The sequence below is a fragment of the Erythranthe guttata genome, chromosome 6 (genome assembly GCF_056151865.1).
Source record: "Erythranthe guttata isolate IM_541 chromosome 6, IM_541, whole genome shotgun sequence".
Classification (NCBI taxonomy): Eukaryota; Viridiplantae; Streptophyta; class Magnoliopsida; order Lamiales; family Phrymaceae; genus Erythranthe; species Erythranthe guttata.
Window position 1 is genome coordinate 15,956,354 of NC_142538.1, and position 15,083 is coordinate 15,971,436.

Here is a 15,083-nt window from a genome sequence, read left to right on the forward strand (position 1 = left end):
TCCACTTAACCCTAGCCGACCGCTCCTCTCTAGGCTGCCCATGCGCCGTCGTGCCCACTACCGTGCTGCCAAGCCACCACCACCACTCATCTCCATCTATTTCCCTCGTTTATTTGCCGTATTCTGACCTTTCTATATATAGTGGTACAAAAGAAGTGGATCGAATTGCACGAGGTGAAATTCGAGAGTTTGATAATAATCTGGTACGAGTTTGGTAGAAGTCAATTTTCAAACCAAAAAATGAACTGATTTTGAGGTGGGCAATTCAAATAATTCCAGCCTTAAAGACTACCTAGATTGTCCATAAAAGTAAGAGCATATGTTGTGAGCACATAAAGAACATGTTAATATTTCCCTTGCCCAACTATCTACCTAATCTTTTCTCATCATATAGTATATATATTTTCCTTGTTTATATATATATATATATATATATATATATATATATATATATATATATATATATATATATATATATATATACTTCAATTTATTATGATCACTTCAAGTTAAAATAATCATTTTTTTTTAATTTGGTAGAAATTCGGATCATTAAATGTAACAAATATAATACTGAAATGATTTACGCGGCAGCAAAATTACGAACGTCGTTCACAATAGTCTTCTCTTTCTCTCTCTAAAAATCCTCAAATCTACCCAAACCCCAAAATCCCCAAAACCCCCCAAAATTCACAAAAATCTTCTACCTCTCTCACAAATCATCCCAAATCTAAAAATCTCGTCAATTTGAAACGTAATTAATCATCTAAAGTAGTTATATATATTGAATTTGTGGTTAATCATGTGAAAATCCCATGAAAATCGCGATTTTGGGCTGTTTTTAGTGTTGGGTTTTCGAATTTTCCACGCCCAAAATGGGCGTGGGAAAGCAGTTTCCACGCCTAAACCAGGCGTGGAAACTGCTTTCCCACGCCCATTTTGGGCGTGGAAAATTACTTCGGGCGTTCGGTCCGGACGCCGGTTCTGGACCGGTCGTCCGGTTCATTTTTTTTTTTTTTGCCCAGTATAACGGAATTGAATGAATATACTTAAATAAGTATTACTTAATAAACTCGCTGTAGCCTAGTTGGTCAGGCGTTTTGTCTATTACCCAATAGACCCGTGTTCGAGTCATGGTACCAGCGCGTATTTTTTTATTTTTTCCCCAGTATAATGAAATGTGTAATTATTGTTAAATAAGAATCTATAACTAAATTGACTGTTGCCTAGCTGGTTAGGTAAGTTAGAACTTCAACAAATGGATCTCGTGTTCGAGTCCCTATAGTTGCACAAATATATGGTTTTTTTATTTTTTTTTTATTTAAACTCATTCAGCACGCGCGCCCAAACCGGGCGCGGATAGCTGTGTTGGGCGCCCAAACCGGGCGCCGGAAGTGCTTTTCCGCGCCCAAACCGGGCGTGAATCGAGTTTTTTGCGCCTAGTTTGGGCGTGAATCGTATTTTTCGGCGTCCAAATTGGTCGTGGGTCGCGTTTTCACGATTTAAAGAACAAAAACGAACAAATTTTACCTCATTGGATTCCGTATCTCGATCCTCATTCGATGCACTAATTTTTTTTTGCAAATGGCTACAATAACATGAGTTGCGTGAATCGAGTTTTTTGCGCCTAGTTTGGGCGTGAATCGTATTTTTCGGTGTCCAAATTGGTCGTGGGTCGCGTTTTCACGATTTAAAGAACAAAAACGAACAAATTTTACCTCATTGGATTCCGTATCTCGATCCTCATTCGATGCACTAATTTTTTTTTTTGCAAATGGCTACAATAACATGAGTTTTGGAATGATTTCTAATATAAAAGCTAAAATTGTAGAGAGAGAAAGAAAGATAGAGAGTGGATTTTTTAAAACGACATTCGTAATTTTGCTACCGCGAATATCACCTCCCAATATAATATAGGGCATTTTATATGTTATATTATTTATCTTTTTGATAAATTACATAATAATTTCTTAATAGTTGTTTAGTAAATATTTCATTTATGTTTAATAAATGTCTAATAAATTTGTATTAATTGTTTAGTAAATGTATAGACATTATTTAAATACTGATATTATTTTTAATAATTGTTTAACAATTCATAAAAATGTTAATTTTTTTTTCTTCTTTTGGTAACAAAGGAACACAACCAACCATATAGGTGCAATGGGTAAACATACGCTCTCTTATAATAGTTTGCAAACCATACGAGAGACGTAAACCACACTAGGCTAACCATTTATGACAAGCTCGACCGTTGGTAAGGGAATTCTAACCTGAGTCAATTGGCACACAGCGCTAGGGCATCTCTTGCGGGACAAAATGTTGAAATTTTACTCCGCCTCAAGTGGATAAAAATCCCCATCCGATAACCAATTCTCGTCCGATAATTACTTGAATAAGATTGTTTTTTAACGGATGTAGAGAAAAATGCGTCGGATGAATTTCCGTTAAGAGAGGAGAGAAACAAGATCTAAAAAATGAAACAGTACCAGTAAAAATAATACGACAAATAGCACACCCACACTAACAAACACTATAGTATAAATAAAACCAAATAAAACCACATAGTACTCCATCATTTTAAATTGTAATCTTCATTACACACTACACATCAAACATAAGCATGGTTCTGTCAGTGCTGCTGAATATTATGTACCGACCGCCGGCAAATTTGGCGGTAACAGCAATTTCAGTATTCAATCTTGTGTCGATGGCCAATTCCGGGTGGATGGAAGTTCGGGGAAAGCATTTGCAGTACTCTAAGCTCCAAAAAAGTGATGATACTAATAATAACAATAAAGAAAACAACAAAAACAATAAGAATGTGAAGATAGTAGAAAAGGCTAAAGTACCGAGTCAACTCGGTATGTTTGTTCTCTACGCGCCTGCTTTTCTTGCTGGAGTTTCCTCTTTTGCCCTTCGCCCCAGTGGAAATCTCCGGTTTAATCTGGTTCGTTGTGCTATCACCACCCATTTCCTCAAGAGAGTCTTGGAGGTACATTTCTAGCTAGGTGTACAATTTCTATTCGAATTCATATGGTTAGGCCAAACATATTGTCAGTGTATTTGTCACTATAAGAATTTAGTCACAACTTTTGATATCGTCACCATTGCAGGGTACGTCACTAATGCTGTCCTTTTCTTTTAAATTTCTAGTCAATTTGATATGCGATTTTTGTTAGCGTAAATTACACATACACCCTTGAGGTATGCTAAAATATATTTAAGGTTCCTGTGAAATCGGTAATTACAATGACCCCCTGAAACATTGCTAGAAACACTAAAGGAATAATGTATTGTATAAGTTATTTCGTTACGGTTCTAACGGACTATTAGTTTCAGGAAATGGTGGAGACAACTTAGAGTTTGGAGGTGACATTCCTCCCCCAGCATTTCTTAAATCCTTATTATTTTATATAACATTAATAAATATTCGTCTATGATAGCGCAAAAAACAAAAATAGTGCATATCGGTCTCCATGATATGAAATCTTGGCTCTAGTAATTGCTTCAGGGGCGTGACTGTAATTACCAATACCATAGGGACCTTAAAGTTATTTTAGCATACCTTAGAGGTCTAGGTGTAATTCACCCTTTTGTTAACTAGTAATTATGCTTTCATGTGGAATATAGGTGCTCTTCGTTCACAAATTTAGTGGGTCGATGGATGCGGAAATAATGATCCTGCTTTCGGTGAGTTACTTTTTATCCGCATCGACAATGATCTACAATCAAGAATTGGTGCAAGGACTCCCCGAACCCGTTATTGATCTTAAATACGTCGGAATTGCGATGTTTTTATTGGGAATTGGTGGAAATTTGTATCACCATTTTCTTCTATCCAAACTGCGAAAAGACGGCGAAAAAGGGTACCAAATCCCTCAAGGGGGCCTCTTTTCTTTGGTGATATGTCCGCATTATTTCTTCGAAATTCTCGGGTTTTTGGGAATTTCCTGCATTTGCCAAACACTCTACCCCTTGTGTTTTACTGTGGGATCAGTTTTCTACTTGATGGGAAGGAGTTATGCCACTAGAGAATGGTATGAGTCAAAGTTTGAAGATTTTCCCAAAGAAGTCAAAGCAATGATTCCTTACATTTTCTAGCTAGTGACAAAGAAAATAAGAGCATGAAATAGCTCTCAGTCTCAATATTGATGTTTCTATTATAGGTTTTAATGTATTTTTCCAGTAGAGTTGTTTTACATTTATATATAAATTATAATTATAAAAATATAAATATTAATAAACTAAAAACTAGTTGAATCCGATCGAACTTGTCCAAAGGTGGCCTAGTCAATTGTTCGGTTCCACATTTTCAACGATTTTGAAAATAATATATTTTATTAGTCTATTGTTATGGCCTCCCATTTGGGATTTGGAACATTATATTTAGGGCAAATTATAAAAATTCCTCTTGTGTTTGTGCAATTACGAAAATCTCCTTCTAACCGTGTTTGACCGTTTAAATTCACAGAAAATGTGTTTTGTCTGTTTTATTCTTCTGTTATTTGAAAATTTATATTATAATAAATAAATCACTCTTAACACTTTCAAAGTAATTGTTTAACAACATAACAAGTTTTTCGGGTTTTTTGCAAGAACCACCCCTATGTAATCTCGAATGGCTAAAAAAGCCCCAGTGTTAAAAAAATTAGCATAAACCCCCCTATAAAAATTATTTAAAGCCAAAAAAGTCCCTGAAAACATGTCGTGTGATCCACACGCGGGTTGTGCGACTGAGAGTGTATTTTTTGATATGAAAAGTTAAAAATACCCTCTGAAGTTCTTCTATAAATAAAGATAAATCTAATTGGTGCTTAATATAAATAATTCAAATTTTTGGATCAAATAGCAATTTTCAAAATTTCTTAAAACAAACGAAAAGAATACAGTAAAAAAAATCTGAAGGAATATGTCTTCCCCAAATTTCTTCCATCGCCGCCACTCTTCTCGCCGGTGACACCGTCCATAGCAGAGGTTAATTCCTCTTCGCCTTCAAGACTATCTTCTCTTCCACCGCCAATTTCTCTTTGCCGCCGCAAAGTTCTTGAAGAAATTGAACGGAAACATGTTGGGTGGCCGTTCAAATAGCATTAATATTACAGACCTTTAATCAAATGAATTACACAGATTAATAAGCCTAAGGGGAAGGGGATTAAGACTTAACAAATAAATTACAGAAATAAATAATAATAAGAACGAATCTGGGGCAGATCGAAAATCTGCCCGTTTACGGCTCCGGTGGAGAAGATGACACAGCAACGGCTCAGTCCTCGTTTCCCGTGTCCACGTCCGGAGTCCAGTCGGCGGCAGCCAGCACACTCCCGGTGTCAAGCTCACAGATCCACGCCCCGTAGTCAGAACATCATCCGAGTGCTCAGATCTCAGCCTCACTCCGACTGTAGTCTCAACCCAACCCAAAACCCCAACGAATCGAACTCACACACACAGTGTTTCCCCAGATCTGGTACCCTCACTCACAGAGGTCACAAAACCACTCACCACATAGAGGTTTAAGACAAGAAGGTAGAAGATAGGAAGATTTCGTCGTTCTCGTTGTCCTCTTCATCTTCAAGAAGAGATGTATATATACTCGTGCAGCTGCAGCAAGAAAGGAAAGAGAATCGACCGAATATCCGACCGCCATGGAAACCGGCGAGAGATTCGGCCGTCAAGAAGAGAGAGGTGCAGCTGCTAGGTTAGGGTTTGGAGGCTTTGTGAGAGAGGGAGGATATTTATATTGAGAGTGAATGGCTGAGATCGAGACTTATCAATCAACGGTCCAGATTGAATTTGCTTGGGCCTTAAGTGAGCTGATGGGCCGACACCAAGGGAATGGGCTGCACAAAGTGGGTTAGCAATTTTGGGCCAAATAAACATGTGGGCCCCTTTTATCTAACAATCTCCACTTGGGACCAAATGGACTATCGGGACAAAATTGGGATATGAGGTCATCATTGCCGTTTTAAATGTACCTGCACAACAACACACAAAGTCAGCACCGTACATTAAAAGATTAATCACACAGATTAAAAAAAAATAGGGGCAGTCACGAAGACAGCCCTTTAATTACACACAGTAATTATGATTGAGAGATTAGGCTCAAGCTTTTCAAGCAAGAGCGAAACTTCTCGAGCGGTAGACACTTAGTACCCATATCAGCTGGATTAAATTGTGATGGGATTTTTTCCAGCTTGATAATACCCTGTTCCACAATATTACGAATTAAGTGATACTTAATCTCAATGTGTTTAGTACGATCGTGGAAAACCGGGTTTTTACATAATTGAATTCCTGATTGGCTATCCGAGAAAACAATGACATCCTTTTTAAGAAAACCAATTTCGCGCAGAATGCCTTTAAGCCATATAGCTTCTTTCATTGCCTCAGTGGCAGCGATGTATTCAGCCTCGGTTGTAGATAGGGCTACAATATTCTGCAGTTGCGATTTCCAACTAATGCATGATCCACACAAAGTGAAAACGTAAGAAGTGGATGATTTCCTACTATCTCTATCATTCGCAAAGTTGGAGTCAACATAGCCAATTAATTCAATTTCAGTTTCAGATTTAGAAAAATTTAGGCCAACATGCAAAGAATGTTTCAAATAACGAAGAAGCCATTTCAAAGCTTCCCAATGCGGCATACTTGGGTTCGACATATAGCGACTCAAACAACTTACCGCATAAGCTATATCAGGACGAGTGCTTACACTCAAGTACATCACAGAACCTATCGCATTGGCATAAGGAACATTTTGCATAGAGTCAATTTCAGTTTCAGTCTTGGGGGACTGATCCTTACTTAATTGAAAATGGGCAGCTAAAGGCACGCTTGCAGGTTTAGCATTAGACATGGCAAATTTTTCTAAGATCTTACTCACATAAGAAATTTGATTCAAGAATAGCAAATTATTATCTCGATTGCGATCAATGTTCATGCCCAATATTTTCTTAGCATCCCCTAAGTATTTCATGTCAAATTGTTCACTTAGACACATTTTCACATGATCAACAGATTTCACACAAGGGCTGATTATGAGCATATCATCAACATAGATCAACAAGAAAATAGGCACAGAGCGAGTATCTTTGAAGCAAAGACAAGGGTCATAATCACTTTTCTTAAACTTCAATGAAAGCATGCAAGAATCGAATTTCTTATTCCATTGTCTAGGTGATTGTTTCAAGCCATATAAAGATTTTTTCAGCAAACACACATATTCAGGCCTTTTAGCATCTACGAAGCCCTCGGACTGTTTCATGTAAATATGCTCATCTAATTCACCATGCAAGAAAGCAGTTTTTACATCCATTTGTTTCAATTCCCAATTAAAATGCGCAACTAATGCAAGCATAATACGAACAGTGGTAAATTTAACAACGGGAGCAAAAATTTCAGTATAATCTATACCTTCCTTTTGCGTGAAACCTTTAGCAACAAGACGAGCCTTATACCTAATGGAGTCTACCTCATCCTTAACCTTAAACAACCATTTGCAGTCTACTAAAGAGCAATTAGCAGGTTTAGGAACAAGAGTCCAAGTTTGGTTAACATGCAAAGAGTTCATTTCTTCATTCATAGCATTTAACCATTCAGCTGATTTATCAGATTTTAGAGCATCCCTAACAGTTTTAGGTTCATTGCTATCTATAGATTCAAACACATTGAAAACATGAGAAGCAATATGAAAGCTATCAAAACGTTGTGGAGGCCTAGCATTTTCACGTCTAGGTCGATCTCTAGCAAGTTGATAATCAGACAAGTCATCCACATTAGGCAAGTCATGTTGAACATTTTGGTCATGCAAACTTTCAAGTATTTCAGACTCAATATCAGGCAGATTTTCAGATTTAACAGTAGGCAGCTCCACCTCATTTGGAGCAGCCTCTGAATTCACAGCATTATGCACAACAAGGCAAGGAAAAACAGATTCATTAAAAATCACATCACGACTAATAGCAGTTTTATAGCCATGTTCCCCTTTAACCCAAAGTCTATAACCTTTAACCCCTTCGGGATAACCCAAGAAAACACATTTCACAGAACGAGGTTCAAGCTTATCACTTTTATGATGCATGAATGCAGCACAACCAAAAACACGTAAGTTGGACAAATCGATCTTTTTACCTAACCAAACACATTCAGGCAAATCACCATTTAAAGGCACAAAGGGAGATCTATTAATCAAATAGGTGGCAGTCAAAACAGCCTCACCCCAAAACATAGTTGGTAAACCCGAAGTGGCGAGCATGGCTCGAACCCTCTCTAAAAGAGTTCGATTCATACGTTCAACCACCCCGTTTTGCTGAGGGGAGTAAGGAACAGTTTTGTGCCTTTTAATACCAGATTCAGAGCACATAGCATCCATTTCTTGATTACAAAATTCTGTACCGTTATCTGTCCTAAGGTTTTTTATCCGTTTTCCTGTTTGGTTCTCAATATAAACTTTCCATGTTTTGAACTTATCAACAACATCAGATTTTTGTTTCAACAGGAAGACAAACACCTTACGAGAGAAATCATCAATTATGGACAGAAAGTAACGGTTCCCACCATGTGTAGGAACACTGGCAGGACCCCACACATCAGCATGCACATACTCAAGAATATCAGAACATTTAGAGGGATTGGGGGAAGGGGTTGGTTGAAAATAAACACGAGTTTGCTTTCCAACGATGCAAGAGTCACACATAGTAACCTCAGACACTTTATCATCGCCAAAATAGTGATTATTATGCAGAATGTTGAGGCCTTTATTACTAATATGACCTAGTCTATTATGCCACAGAATAGAATGATAACTTTGGACAACATTCACAGAAGCAGATGATTCAGAATGACATACATACATATTTTGCATTCTCATGGCCTTAAAACATAGCATATTACCCCTCATAATTTTCATGCAACCATTACCCCAACCACCATAATGTTGGGGATCGGGCATGAATACGCAGCGGAATTTAAAATTTTTATATCGAACTAGTTTCGATTACATGCATAAACTAATCACATAGTCAACGTACCTTAACGCTTCCGCCATACATATGGTAATTATCGATTTAATTGAAAAACGCGTAAAACCGAAAATTACGAAACATGCTTATTCTTCATTTCACAAAATCGAAACATGTAATCACGTATTACTCATGCTCGCAAATTAATAATCATACAAACATGTTCGAATCGAATTACGAAAGTTCCGATTTAATTACCTCTTGTAGCGTGCGATTTCGACGAATCGAAATCCTAGAACGAGTCACGTACAAGCTGCTAATTACCAATCCACGGGGCTGCAACTCACGGCTGGAACAAGCTGATCCAGCAAGCAACGAGCGGCGACGAACGGCAGCAGCAGCGGCGGCGCGTGGCAGCGGCAGCGGCGGCGCGTGAGCGGCGTATCGGCACGTGCGGCGGTGCGTGGATTCGTCGGGGCAGCAGCTCCTCTCCAATTAGGTTTCACCTCGTATTTTCGACCCACTCGAACTACAGCACTAGATGTAAACGAGTTAGATAACAACACGAATAAAACGAAGGAAAAAGAGGAGAAAAACCGGCGGTTTTCCGGCGGTGGTCGGCGGTGGCGCGCCGGGGCAGCAACGGCCGAAGAGGGGAGCGGCTAGGGCTTGAGCGGCTAGGGTTTGGTGCTGAAAATCTGATCTCAAAACTCCTTTTGAGGTCTATTTATACTTAGGGTTTTAAACCCTAGTGGGCTTAAGTCATTGGGCTTGACCTACTGATGCATTAAGCCCATTCCCTCGTCGGCCTCGTTTCTAATAAACGATCGTTCACAAAATTATAACAAAATTATATTTGTGACGAGCTCAAAGTCCTCGTTGATACGAGTGCCTCTTCGAAATTTCCAATTTCCAAAATTGGAAACTTCCACTTCAGTGGACTTGCTAAATCGGGAAACTTCCCAATTTAGAAAGTTCACTAAATTCCGCATGTCTCTCTTTCTCTACGTTTATTCCGATTTGCAATCCACAATTACGAATCTTGGATTCAATCATATTGACATCCAATCGTTCAAAGATTAACACATTAATCAATGCTTGTTGTTATCAAGGATCTATATTACACGAGAAGTGTGACCCTCAATGGTTCAGGTGTATGCTAGCCGTGGGCTCACAACTCTTTGTGATTCGAACAACACATTGTTCTTATACGAACTCCTCCCAAGAGTCCCGATTAGAGTAAAACTCATTTTACCTAATCCCGATCAAATCGGTGCCCAACGAGTCAAGATTGGCGTCTAGAAACTACGCATCATGATTCCCTAGATACAAATGAAGTGCCTGCAAGAACCTTATGATATAGTTAGCGTACAGTACGATCCCTTCGTAGCACATGTCCCGATTGAACTAGAGGCATTGGTTCACCGAGACCTCTTATAAAGTTCAATAACCGTGCGAACGTTCTTGGTATTATAAATCCGTTCGTGTGCGACTTAGGGAAACACATTTCCCTAATCACCCCACTATCAACTCTGGCCAGAGATTCCATGGATTATAAACCGTCAGAACACACAGGACATCCATGACTACTCAAGCGCTCGAATCCCCTACTACAATGCACAGACTTCACACTAGATTTCGGATTGCACGAACGTTGGCCCTTGGAGTGGTCCGCGGTGGGACTCAGAGACAGGTCACGATACAATCGGTCCTCTAGTGAAGTCACGGTGATGTCTGGGTCTTAAGGACTAATGGTGTACAACTATATCTTAGAAACCTATTACTCGATGAATGAGAACCATGTTGGGTGCTAAATACCAACACGCAAGTGCACGTATCGCAAACAAGTAATAAAGTGGACTCGTGAGAGTCGGATGTCGATCCCACAGGGAATACGCAAATTACCTAATCCTAAGTACCAAATTCTAACAATTATGATTTTTATCCAGCCTACGCAAGTTTTTCAAATTAAATTAATTAAACAACTAAACTAATTAAGAAAGCAAATAACACGGGAAAATATCAATTAAAACGGACCTAGGATTTTATCTTCCCCCTATGCAAGAATTGCTCACCCAAAACCCCTCAATTATGAAATATATGATTCATGATTATTAACCCGAGACACTAATTTACTCATAACCCGCTGTCGCGTGTATTATGAGTCTATTATTCATAAACGATTCACTATATGTCTATGCAAACCAATTATGAATAAAGCATTAACTAACAAGTCTCGTAAATGGCTACCTAAGGTGATATCTGTATGTCTACGACACCACATGCAATTGACACACTCATCCGGTGAAAACTACTCGAAGGTTCTTCTACTTACCGTCTAATTATCAAAATAGCTCTGTCGAGTCAATCCCAATAATCACAGATAAAGCACATAAATTGATCAAGTTCATGCACTAACAATCATAACAAGTAGAAGAAATAATCATAAAATCATAATTGCATAATCTCAAGAAAAAGGGTTCGCAATCCCTACATAGGGTTCCAACAAAATCCTAGATTAAAAACTTAGCTACGCATAACGGAAAACATAATAAAAGTAATAAAAATCATAAAAGCTATAAATAAAAGTCAAAGAGGGGAACTAGGATGAAGATTCGTCAAGTCTTCGTCTTCGTTCTTGTGCTCCTTGATCGCGTGTAGAAAGATGAAAAATAGAAACCTAAAGATTTAAGATAAAAGGTAAAAAATCCCTCTAATTGTGTGCTTGTGGCCTTTAAATAGGGTGCAAAAATATAATAGGGCGGGTTTCCTTGTGTAATTAAAATTCCTTCACTGCGCCCCTACGTCCACCCGGACGGCCGTGTGAGATTGAGAACTAAAATCCGCACGGCCGTGCGGTCTTTTAATTCTCCAGAATTCTGCTTTTTTCACTTTTGGCCCACTTTTTCTCCGAAATTGCAGTTTTCACCCCAAAAGTTGTCAATTCTCCAATTTGCACCTAAAATACAAATAATAACCATATTAAGCACCAATTATCGTAAAAACACATCAAAAGCTCCAATTAAAAGGTACAATTAAGTGTATAAATATACACTTAACACACCCCCAAACTTGAACTTTTGCTTGTCCTCAAGTAAAATCAAATTAATAGCACAAAACAAAACCATACATCTCATTACATAGATCGATGGGTCAACTTCGCGTTTTCAGAACTTGCAATTATGATGACAATTCATAGGTATTCGCAAGCTTAACATTCAACGGCACTTAGTCACTCACTATTACCAAAAACCACAAATCATACAATTGCTTCAAGTATCCAATATTTGCAAGCTAAAGATAGAAAGAATTTATACTTACATGCATATATTTGACTCCAAATACTCACCAAATTATTTTACTCAAGTAATATTGAACAATAAGCTATTGGGATCATTGGGACTTTGTGGCTTTCAATTGTTAGGCTCTTTGGTCCGAGGTAGGTAATATGGGTATGTGTGGCTAATTTTTCTTGAAATGAGGTGATTACGCCAAAATTTGAAAGATAGGCGTTTGAAACAATGAATTCACCTCTAGGGACTTTAATAAACTCGATTCTCCAAAATTCACACGTCAACACTTTTGCCTTGAGGCAATGGCTCGAGTTTTCAACACAATTCATCCGCTAGTCCTTATTTCTCCCTTCTAATCTATTCTTCTTCTTCTTTATTATTTTTTTTTTTCTTTTTTTTTTTTTTTTTTTTCGAATCGAGGAATTTAGATATATATATAAAGATGCACATATATATCTATTTCTCTTTTTATCTATTTTTTTTTTTTTTTTTTTCGAAGAAGAAGAAAGATCTTATAAAACATTTCGACCGAAATCCAAGGGATAATTATTCAAAAATCTCCACTTTTCTACCTTCTACATATTGGCTAAAAGAAAGAACACCTTTTCTCTCCGAGGCTCAAATCAAGGTTCTAAGGATAAAAATTTAAAGGTAGGCTTGAAAGGCTCAAACGGTTCAAAGAAGGCCCAAATCATATCCCAAATCACTTACTACCCAACACTTCGTTTCATAAATGTCATAAGGTGAGATTTAAAACCGAACAAAGCATGATTTAGCACAAATAAATTCCAAATTTAAAATGCAAAACATTCAACCAAAGCAATGCATAAGGCGTGATTCCTAGCAATAATTCACTTCTACGTTCCGTTGAATCGAAAGCTAAACAAATATCTACTACTTATCACATAAAACAAGTAATCTCATCATCAAACATTGACCATCTCCCATCATCATAATTCATCGATGCATCGAATTTTTTTTTTTTTTTTTATTTATTTATTTTTTTTTTTTTTTTTTTCGAGTAATAAAACGATAACTAAAACAAAAAAAAAATAACGCAAGCAAACTAACAAACAAGCAAAACACAAATATAACCACCCCCAAACTTAAAATTCACATTGCCCTCAATGTGATTCGCCCAAAGTTTAAGGATAGAAAACACCTGTTTAAACGGCGGGACATCGTCGGGTTGCTCACCAACTCTACCATGTGCATGAGCATCATCCTCCTCGTCATCCTCCAATAGCTCGGGTACCGGCTCAATAATCGGTGCGGGAAAATCGTCGAACACCTTGTGGGCGTTCTTGGTGGAATGGGTTTTTCGAGAAAATTGCACCGTTCTTGAATCTCCCTGCGCAAATCAACAACAAACCCCTTTGATTACGTATTATATGGTAAATTTTCGGTGAAATTTGTCAAAGAAAAGGGAAAATTTCGAAAAAAAAGAAGGGAGGGTTCGAAGTGGGGGAGAGAGGGGATTTGGGAATTATGGAAATTGTTTTTTTTTTTTTCCGCACGGCCGTGCGAAATTTAGGTGAAAAATCCGCACGGCCGTGCCATTTTCCAATTTTGGGCAGTAGCCTCTTCAAATTTCGCACGGCCGTGCGAGATTTAGGTGTAAAATCCGCACGGCCGTGCCCTTTTCCTATTTTGGGCAGTAGCTTCCCCGAAATCTCACACGGCCGTGTGAGATTCCTGCCCTTTTCTTGCACGGCCGTGTGAATAATTGCAATTAGGTCCCTGCAAAATAAAAACTTCCTATTAGTGCCCCTGAAACTTTTTTTTTTTTTTTTTTTTTTTTTTTTAAATAAAAAAAAAAACTAACACTAACAAGATAAATAAATAAAAACAAAAATTAAAAGAAAATAAAATAAAAGAACGAAAAACGAAAGCTCGGGTTGCCTCCCGAGAAGCGCTAAGTTTACAGTCTTCAGCCGGACGTTGTCTGCTTCTTTAATTCCTTAGCTTTTGAACCCATCTCCTAACTTCCTTTTGGAGAAAGTCTTGAATAAATGGGTTGATCCGATTCTTCTTTCGACTGGTTCGCTTAGGACTGCCCTTGAATTTATTCTTCTTGATGTCATGAGGCTTGCCAACATCGTCTTTTATCACGGTGTTTTGAGTAGGTGTTGTAACCAACTCAACCTTTTTCTTATGTTCTCCTACATGCACATTAGTATCCACAAAAAAATTTAAATCATGTAATTTAACAGGAAAAAGTTTAGAATCACTTACCTCATCAAGAAGATAACATCCATTAGCCGTAATAGGCTTTTCATCCACCCGGTACACCTTGAAGATCACTGTTTCTTCCCCCACACTCATTCTTAGCTCTCTCTTTCCTACATCAATAATTGACCTACCGGTTGCTAAGAATGGGCGTCCTAAGATAAGGGGAATATTTTCATCTTCCTCTATGTCTAGTACTAGAAAATCGGCCGGGAGTATGAACTTATCTACCTTGACCAATACATCCTCCACTATACCCAAAGGGTGAGTAAAAGATCTATCGGCTAGCTGCAAGGTCACGGAAGTGGGCTTAATTTCTCCTAAGTTCAATTTCTCATAAATTGATAAAGGCATTAAATTTACGCTCGCCCCTTGATCACACAACGCCCGCCCAAAATACCTAGTACCTATTGTGCATGGAATGGTACAACTCCCCGGATCTCTAAGCTTCGGTGGAATTTTATTTGCAAGGATAGCACTACTTTGCTCATTGAGGTCTATGATTGCTGCACACTCCGGAAGCCTCATCTTCTTCGATACAAGTTCCTTTATAAACTTAACCCAATTCGGCATATGCTTAAGTGCCTCAACAAAAGGAATA

At 38.1% G+C, this 15,083-nt stretch overlaps 1 protein-coding gene across 2 annotated transcripts; it reads left to right on the plus strand.

Annotated features, from left to right (window-relative positions):
• Positions 1–2,479: 2,479 nt before the first annotated feature.
• LOC105957303 (uncharacterized) lies at positions 2,480–4,428 on the plus strand. 2 transcript variants are annotated; one of them, XM_088818938.1, is made up of 3 exons: positions 2,480–2,995; positions 3,634–4,169; positions 4,259–4,428. In XM_088818938.1, the coding sequence occupies exons 1-2, from the start codon at positions 2,624–2,626 to the stop codon at positions 4,102–4,104; spliced, it is 843 nt and encodes a 280-aa protein (XP_088675064.1). In that variant the 5' UTR covers positions 2,480–2,623; the 3' UTR covers positions 4,105–4,169; positions 4,259–4,428. The 2 variants fall into 2 exon arrangements, with proteins under 2 accessions (XP_088675064.1, XP_088675065.1); XM_088818939.1 differs by having other exon boundaries at positions 2,579–2,995; positions 3,634–4,177.
• The last annotated feature ends 10,655 nt before the right edge of the window (positions 4,429–15,083 follow it).